The 9,414-nt window shown below is 40.1% G+C and overlaps 1 protein-coding gene across 4 annotated transcripts in view; it reads left to right on the plus strand.

The window, feature by feature from the left end:
• The window catches only part of LOC122556082 (apolipoprotein D-like), a 27,912-nt gene extending 21,106 nt beyond the window's left edge, over positions 1-6,806 (plus strand). For 2 of the 4 annotated variants that reach the window (XM_043702514.1, XM_043702515.1), the window contains exons 5-6: positions 785-814; positions 6,032-6,805. In XM_043702514.1, the coding sequence (XP_043558449.1) occupies positions 785-814; positions 6,032-6,258 (257 nt within the window). In that variant the 3' untranslated portion in view covers positions 6,259-6,805. Of the gene's footprint in view, positions 1-784; positions 815-6,031 lie in introns of all 4 variants that reach the window. The other 2 variants (XM_043702513.1, XM_043702516.1) reach the window with 1 other exon arrangement.
• The last annotated feature ends 2,608 nt before the right edge of the window (positions 6,807-9,414 follow it).

Here is a 9,414-nt window from a genome sequence, read left to right on the forward strand (position 1 = left end):
AGAATTCCCTTTCTTTGGATCCACTGGCAGCATTATTTACCCAGTCCACCTGCATATTGAAGTCTCCCATGGTCACTGTGACCTTGCCTTTCTGACATGCCTTCTCTATTTCCCGGTACATGTTGCGCCCCTGGTCCTGACCACTGTTAAGAGGTCTGTACATAACTCCCACTATGGTTTTTTTTGCCTTTGTGGTTCCTCAATTCCACCCACACAGACTCCACATCATCCGACGCTATTTGTTAGAAGTATATAAGATTATGACAAACTAAAATTAAGTAGTCAATGATACACTGTTTCTAGGTGACACAGATGGGCACCTGATCAAGCGATGCAAGGAAACATAAGAAAAATTTCTGTACGCAGTGAATTGTACAGACCTGGAATTCACCATTTATGAAGGTGGTGGAAATAGGAATAATCGATAATTTCAAAAAGGAAATTGGATTGGCATTTGAAGGAAATAAACTTGTAGAGGTACAGGAATTGAATCAAGACCCAGGATTGACTGGATTGCTCAGGAGTAATCAGCATGGACTCAAAGTTCTAAGTAGCCTCTTCCTGTATTATTAGAGTCTTTATGACTTCATAATCTTTTCTTCCAATGATTCACCTTGGGGACACCTTACTCTATTAAAGCTGATGGACAAATACAACTTGTTGTTTGCTTATTGTGAGAGATTTTAATTTCATTGGTAAATTGCAAACTTCCATTTTGTTCTACTTTGGAAGTCAATGCAAAGTTTGTGGCTTGTGATTAATGTTTATTTTCTTAACTCAACAGATGAACAAATGGGGCATGAGCCTATGGATGGTATGTATTAAAAAGTACAATTCCTTGATTAATAAACAAACAAAGTCCGATCCTATTTGGGAATGGAATACAATATTCAGTGTTTTGACCTCTGATTACATTTTTCTAGTAACTCCTGTTAATTGTTTTTCATTACATTGGCAGTGACTAAAATTTTGTTCATTTTTGAGTTTGGCATCATCATTTGTTGAGGATTAAGCTCGCAAATAATTTCCACCAAAATTTCCAAACATACAAATTGGTGCTGGACTTTTACTGAAAAATAAATTTCCTGAATAAAACTCTGCTGCCAGCTAATAACTAACATGAGATATTTACCGTAGCATTTCCAGTGGTGGAATATAGTTCGTGTAACAACAACCATTAACGATGAATACAAGTATAGTGTGCAGGATCACTGACATCATGAATTGGAGCAGTGTATAAACCAGAGGCATATGAGAGAAATCATTTTTTAATACTTTAATGTGTGTGCAAAACAAATCATGAGACTCTCGTCATTTAATAATACAGGTTTAGAATATTGCTGAAAATGGATACATTTTAAAAACATTTTAAGGTGCAATAGTCAGAACATTCACATGAAAATCAATATGAAAGAGAACACCATTGAATGCTTTGTAAAAAGAGAGTGTTGATTGGTGCATTTAATGGCAATGTCTACTTGTCAACCAGTTAGCACTGTCTTCTCAAACAGAATGCAATGTTACTCCCACTCATACTTGTCTTTTGTGGAAATCCAGTAAATCTAAGACAGAAAGCTTTGACAAAATATCTCCTTTTAGAGCAATGCTCAGATTCTTGAACCTTAAATTAGAAACCTCCAAGAGCTGACTCACTGACTTATTTACATATTTTGACTCTAATTGACTTATTTTGCCTCTGACTGATTGGTTTGTGACATTGGGTAGAGATTTTTTTTGACATTGTGACATTATTGGTGTAAATCTGTGCTCACCAGATGGAATAGAATGGAGAAAATAGAATAGAATCCCCACCGTGTGGAAACAGGCCAATCATCCCAACAAACTCACAATAACCATCTGATGAGCATGCCACCCAGACCAATCCCCCGACCTTATTCCTTTAAATCTGCATTTCCCATGGCTAACGGACCTAACCTTCTCATCTGTGAACACTATGGACAATTTAGCACAGCCAATCCACTTAACATGCACCTCTTTGCAATATGGGAAGAAATTGGAGCATCAGCAGAAACCCATGCAGACACAGGGAGAACATGCAAACTCCACATAGAGAGGCTAGAATCAAACGAGCTGATGCTGTGAGGCAGCAGTGCTCACTACTGAACCACAGTGCCATCCATGGTTGTTGCAAACAATAAGTGTAAACTCAGATAGGGCTTTAACATTGTGGCTGTGAGTCTTTAATTAGAATGCTGTGGCAACTCTACTTCCCACTGGGAGGGTAGAATGACTTTTGTGTTGGGTGGTATGTTCTTGCCAGTTGAGCAGGCTTCATTTGCTGGTTTTGAACATAATTTCAGCATCAACAGGCAAATTGTTGTTATCTCTGCAAACTAGCTATTTGTGTACACAGTAATAAGAATTAAGTTTGGAACACTGACAAACTGTGTTAATTGTCCCATCTGACAACTTGAACAGAGTTTTTTGAAAAGTTGACTAAGTATATTGATGTGGGTAGTGTAGTTAATGTGGTCTACATAGATCTCATTAAGGCCTTTGCCAAAATGCCATGTGGAAGGCTGGTCCAAAAGTTAAGAGCCCATGGGATCTCAGACAATTTGGCAAACTGGATCCAAAATTGGCTTGCAGACAGGAAGCAAAGAGGTGATGGTGAAGGGTTTTATTTTTGTGATAGGAAGCCTTTGACCAGTGGTAATGCCACAGTGAATGCTGTTGGGATCTTTGCTGTTTGTTACGTATGTTATTGACTTGGATGTGCCAGTAGAAATTTGAATGACAGAAGTTGGTGGTGTTGTTGATTGTGAGGAGGATGGTCTCAGGCTCCAGTCTGATATTGATCACGTGGTAATCGGCAGAGCAATGGACAGACGAAGCTTAATTCTAATAAGTGTAAGATAATGCATTTTGAGAGACGTAATAAAGGAAGTTATACATAATATGTGGTCGGTCCCAAGGGAGTAATGGATAACAAAGGGATGTTGGTCATAGAGTCATAGAGATGTACAGCATGGAAACAGACCCTTCGATCCAATCCGTCCATGCCAACCAGATATCCCAACCCAATCTAGTCCCACCTGCCAGCACCAGACCCATATCCCTCCAACCCTTCCTATTTATATACCCATCCAAATGCCTCTTAAATGTTGCAATTGTACCAGCCTCCACCACATCCTCTGGCAGCTCATTCCATACAAGTACCACCCTCTGCATGAAAAAGTTGCCCCTTAGGTCTCTTTTAAATCTTTCCCCTCTCACCCTAAACCTATGCCCTCTAATTCGGACTCCCCGATCCCATTCTATTTATTTATCGATCAATGCCCCTCATAATTTTGTAAGCCCCTATAAGGTCACCCCTCAGCCTCCAACGCTCCGGGGAAAACAGCCCCAGCCTGTTCAGCCTCTCCCTGTAGCTCAGATCCTCCAACCCTGGCAACATCTTTGTAAATCTTTTCTGAACCCTTTCAAGTTTCACAGCATCTTTCCGATAGGAAGGAGACCAGAATTGCACACAATATTCCAACAGTGGCCTAACCAATGTCCTATACAGCTGCAACATGACCTTCCAACTCTGTACTCAATACTCTGACCAATAAAGGAAAGCATACAAGTCATAGATCCCTGAAGGTGTCAGCAAAGGTGACAGAGTGATGAAAAAGGCATATGGGATGACTGCCTTCATTAGCTTGGGTGCGTAATATAGGAGCAAAGAATATTTGTTATAATTTTATAAAACATTGGGTAATCCCTAAATGGAATACAGTGTGCAGTTCTGCTCACTACACTATTGGAAGAATGTGAACTGCATTGGACAGGGTGCAGAGGAGATTCACCTGGATGTTGCCTAGGAAAGAAAATCTTGGGTTATGAGGAGAGAGTGAGATGGGCAAATGGAGCAGAGGAGGCAGATTGAAGAATACAAAATTATGAGAGAATAGATCATGAGAATCTTCTTCATAGCAGATGTGTCTAAGATCAGAGGACATGAGTTTATGGTGAGGAGGAGGTGATTTAGAGGGGATCTGAAGATCTCCTGGGATGGCATTCAGCATAAGTTCTGTCAGACCCAAGTTGTCAATGCTAGCTTACCTGGTGGGAGGGTTGCGGGAGTGGCCACTTCTCCCAATTCAGGGTTTTCTAGTTTTTCATAACAGTAGCAGTCACAGGATGGTTTGAGTATCAGAAGGGCTGAAAGCTTCAGTATGTGATTCATGCCTAACCTTCTCTAAAATCTCTCCCTGGATGTTGTTCCCTCTGGCCTGTCTGAGTTTGAATTTCCTTTTTCACCAGACACTTCATGGGATGTTACTGGATTGCAACAATTAATTAGTTAAGTGTCGTTTCGGTTAACTTTTCCAATAGTCAAGCTACTCTAAATTCTGCTCTCTTCTGTTCATGTTCCAAGTGTAGGGTTTAAATAAATTGTGTTTTGCTTAAAGCCGGGTGCTTTGACCAGCTGCATCAGACCGGGAACACCCACTTCACATCTGCCTTTGAAATAAGAAAAACGCTAGGGTCTAGGCTACCTTCTTCAATTATTTGGAGGGGGTCATCCCTGGTCCAAAACAGATTGAAAGCTCTTGTTGGCATCTTACGATAATTTCAGTTGGTGTTTAGGGTTGTTGGATTCAAAGGTAGTGAGTAGTAGGTGTTAGTGTCTTGTGCTCCTGGTGTTGGATTCGGTAGGTTTAAACAGGGCTTGGTTAGTAATGGCTCTTTCAGTCACTAAGAGTTTCCTGGAGGTGTAAGAAGTGACTTTGAGGGGTTTAAAAAAAATTAGCATTGCAAACATGTTGGAATTGGCAGATAAAGGGGTTACCTTTGTCTATCAGAAAAGGTGGGGTAATTACAGCCATAGCTCGGCATTGAAATTTACCAGAAATGCTATCAGACTTTTTGGAAATGGTTTGAATTCAATTGCAAATGAAGCAGCTCAAACATGAAAAAGAACTCAAACAGTTTGAATGACAATTAAAAGCTCAGAAAAGAGGAAAGGAAAGAGTAGTCCTGGCAGAACGCACAGAAAAGGAGAGGAAGGCCTGAGCAAAAGAAAGGGAAAAAGAGAAAGAAGAAAAGCAAAAAGAGAGAGAGTTGGGAATTAGACAGGAAAGTCAACTTCAAAAGATGAAGGTTTAGGTAGAAGGTAAGTTTAGTGAGGAGGATAGTGATGATGAGCAAACCCATGAGCCAAAGGCCTGGTGGGGACGTGTTTAAATATATCCAAGTATTCCCTGCATTTGATGTGAAGGATGTTGAAGTCTTTTTCATTTCATTTGCAAAAATGACTATAGAATGAAGTGGCCAGTGACCATTTGGGTTTTGTTGATCCAGACCAAGCTGGTGGGTACAGCTAAAGGACCTATCGAGAGTGCATGAGGAGCAAAAGAAATCAATTTTAAATGCATATCAGCTTGTGCCAGAAGTCTACAGACAACAAAGAGCCAGATCTTCTGCAGCAAAGATGTTATGAAACTTCCAATTTGGGGGGGGGGGGGGAGGGGGGGTGATCTTATAGTGGTTTATAAAACCGTGAGGAGCAGGGATAGGCTAAATAGAATCATAGAATCTCTATAGTGTGGAAACAGGCCATTTGGCCCAACACCCACCCTCCAAAGAAAAAGCCACTCAGAACCATTCCCCAACTCAATTGCTCTGCATTTCTCCTAACTAATACAACTAATCTCCACATCCCTGAACACTATGAGCAATTTAGCATGGCCAATTCACTTAACCTGCAATCTTTGGATTATTGGACGAAACTGGAGCACGCGGAGGAAATTCACACAGACACGGGTAGAATATGCAAACTCCACACAGACAGTCATCTGAGGCTGAAATTGAATTTGTCCAGCAGTCTGACAGGAGTGAAATGCTCCTCAAACAGCTAGTGGAAATATTTATTACATGACTGTTGGAAATGCTGTGTTTCAGTTTGTCTAAATTTCTTTTCCAAAACTGCAATTAATTTGATTAACTGGTGAGCCAACAAAAAGAAACTAGCTGCTTGTTTTCTCAAAGATTAACATTCAGTACTCTTTTTCTTTTATTACAGATGACGTTGTTTTTCATTACTGGGTGTTAGACACTGACTATACAAGTTACTCTCTGGTATTCTCCTGTGTATCTTTCCTTGGCATAATGCACACCCCTTATGCCTGGATTTTTTCAAGAGAACGACAGCTGTCAGCAAATACCACACAGTACCTGCATGGTGTTCTGGAAAAATATAAGATTAAAACTGATGATTTTGTGAAAATTAATCAAGAAGGTTGCTTATAAGAGATTATCTGAATGCATATATAACATTTTAATGTCCATCAAAATACACTTATTTTTTAGTTTACTCCATTGTAATTTATACTAGAGGTAGCATAACTGAAATTATATAATATCTGCTGCAGTTGCTATGATGGACTATGAATTGAGTTATCTTCAATAAAGTGCAGGAGTTTGAAGAAATACCCCCAATTGTCAATATCTATGCCCTCTGAAATTCAAATCAATGGTGAAATCTTGACTAGTCCATCACTAGATGAAGATATGTTCCATTTAAAATTAGAGACAATTGGAATCAGACATCATGCTACCAACATTTGGTCTAAGCACAGCGACTGACTAATTAGTGCTAATGCCTTTAATGGCACTCTTGGTTTGATCTCCTAATTATTTCTTTGCTGTTCTTACATTATTCAATCAATCATGTGAAATTCTTAGAACTTAGATTAGTTTGGCATTGACACAGATATTTGGCTTTGTGCACGACAAGAGTATCAGAAATCTGTTAAATTAAGTCCTTTTTTCAGCAATAAAAGTTAAAAATTAAAATAGTGTCTTTCTTCTGATCCTCATCTCTATGTAATCCATTTGATTATGTGTGTACATATAGCCTACACAGCTACAATGCTTTGAATATGTGTGTGTGTGTGTGAAAATTTTGTATTCATTCATAATCCCTTTCCCTTGAATCTTTATTCTATCACTGACAGTATGGGTAATAGAGACATAGAGAAAATATCAGTGGGCTAGTAACCTAGACATCAAGACTAATACTATGGGGATGTGGATTCAAATTCAGTGGAATTTAAATTCAATTACTAAAATCTAGAATCAAATGCTTGATAAATGTTGAAACCTAGTGGCCTAGCAACCCACCACAGATAATGTCAATATAATTGGCAATAAATTGAATGGTTAAATGCTTGCCATTGAGGAGTAAAGGCAAGCACTGATATTTGTTACCCATTCCTAATTGCCTTTTTAGATGTAAGCCATTCAGAGGCAATTAAGAGTTAACTACATTGCTGTTCATCTTGAATCATATTCCTATACAACATTAGCGTGGTTCTATAATCTCTTTTCCCAGTAAATTCAATTTTGCATCAATATTGCTATTGTTCTGGAGTGTCATCAGCCTGATCAGGCAGGGAGGGCAGATTTCATGCCTGAAAGAACATTAGTGAACCAAAGTGTTTTTATGACAATCATTGGTAGTTATGTGGTCATCGTACTGAGTCTCAGTTTCAATTCCAGATTTTATTAATTAACTTCAAATTTCACCAACTTTTGTTGTGGAATTTTAACCAAAGTCCACAGAATGTTATTAGATATGCATTAAATGTCTCATGACATGTCTCATAAAGTCTCCTGACTCTCCTGAAGCCTACCCACATTGACAAGTCACAAGTCATGAGTGTGATGGTGTGTTCCTCACTTGCCAGGATGGGTGCAATTCCAACAAAATTCAAGAAGCTTGATTCCATCCAGGACAATGTAGCCCATTTGATTGGGAATGACATCCACAAGCAACCACTCCCTACACCATCGCCATACAGTAGCAGCAGTCTGTACAATCTACAAGATGCAGTGCAGAAATGTACCAAAGGTTTTCAGACAGCATCTTCCAATCCCATCACCACCTCCATCTAGAAAGACAAAGGCACCAGATGCATGGGAATGCCACCACCTGCATGTTCTCCTCCAAGCCACTCACCTCTTGTCTTGGAATTATATTGGCATTCCTTCATTGTCGTTTCGTCAAAATCCTGGATTTCTCATCTGAGAGCATTATGAGTCAACCTACAGCAGGTGGGCTGCAGCAGTTGAAGAAGGCAGTTCACCAGCAAAAAACTCAATTAAGTTGGTGAGATAGCTTTCAGTATGGGAAACTATGTTGACTATCCCTAATCAGTACTTGCCTTTCCCAATACATGTGAATCCTGACCCTCAGAATCCCTTCACCACTCACCACTCTTTAGTTTCCTAACTTTTCCTTTACCATTTTTCATAAATAATGGCACCCTATGAGCCAGTCTCCACTCTTCTGGCACCTCACCTGTGGCTATTGATGATACAAATATCTCAGCAAGGTGCCCAGCAATTTCTTCCCTAGTTTTCCATAAAGTTCTGGGATACACCTGACCAGCTTCTTGGGATTTATCTACTTTATGAATTTTAAGTCTTCCAGTACCTTCTCTCTGTACTGTAGACACTTTTCAAAACTTGACTATTTATTTCCTGAAGTTCCTTAGCTTCAATGTACTTCTCCACAGCAAATACTAACCCCAAAATATTTGTTTAGTATGTCACCATCTCCTGTCGTTCCACATGTAGATGGCCATGTTGAGCTTCAATTGCCTTATTTTTTCTCTCTAGTTACTCTATCGCCCTTAATAGAGTCATAGTGATGTACAGCATGGAAACAGACCCTTCGGTCCACCCCATCCAAGCCGACCAGATATTCCAACCCAATCTAGTCCCACCTGCCAGCACCCGGCCCATATCCTTCCAAACCCTTCCTATTTATATACCCATCCAAATGCCTCTTAAATGTTCCAATTGTACCAGCCTCCACCACTTCCTCTGGCAGCTCATTCCATACATGTACCACCCTCTAGGTGAAAAGGTTGCCCCCTAGGTCTCTTTTATATCTTTCCCCTCTCACCCTAAACCTATGCCCTCTAGTTCTGAGCTCCCCAACCCCAGGGAAAAGACTTTGCCTATATATCCTATCCATGCCCCTCATAATTTTGTAAACTTTTATAAGGTCACCCCTCAGCCTCTGACACTCCAGGGAGAACTGCCCCAGCCTGTTCAGCCTCTCCCTATAGCTCAAATCCTCCAACCCTGGCAACATCCTTGTAAATCTTTTCTGAACCCTTTCAAGTTTCCGATAGGAAGGAGACAAGAATTGCACGCAATATTCCAACACCGGCCTAACCAATGTCCTGTACAGCCGCAATATGACCTTCCAACTCCTGTACTCAATACTCTGACCAATAAAGGAAAGCATACCAAACACCGCCTTCACTATCTTATCTGCCTGCGACTCCACTTTCAAGGAGCTATGAAACTGCACTCCAAGGTCTCTTTGTTCAGCAACACTCCCTAGGACCTTACCATTAAGTGTATAAGTCCTGCTAAGATTTGCTTTCTCAA

This window comes from Chiloscyllium plagiosum, chromosome 13, assembly GCF_004010195.1.
Source record: "Chiloscyllium plagiosum isolate BGI_BamShark_2017 chromosome 13, ASM401019v2, whole genome shotgun sequence".
NCBI lineage: Eukaryota > Metazoa > Chordata > Chondrichthyes > Orectolobiformes > Hemiscylliidae > Chiloscyllium > Chiloscyllium plagiosum.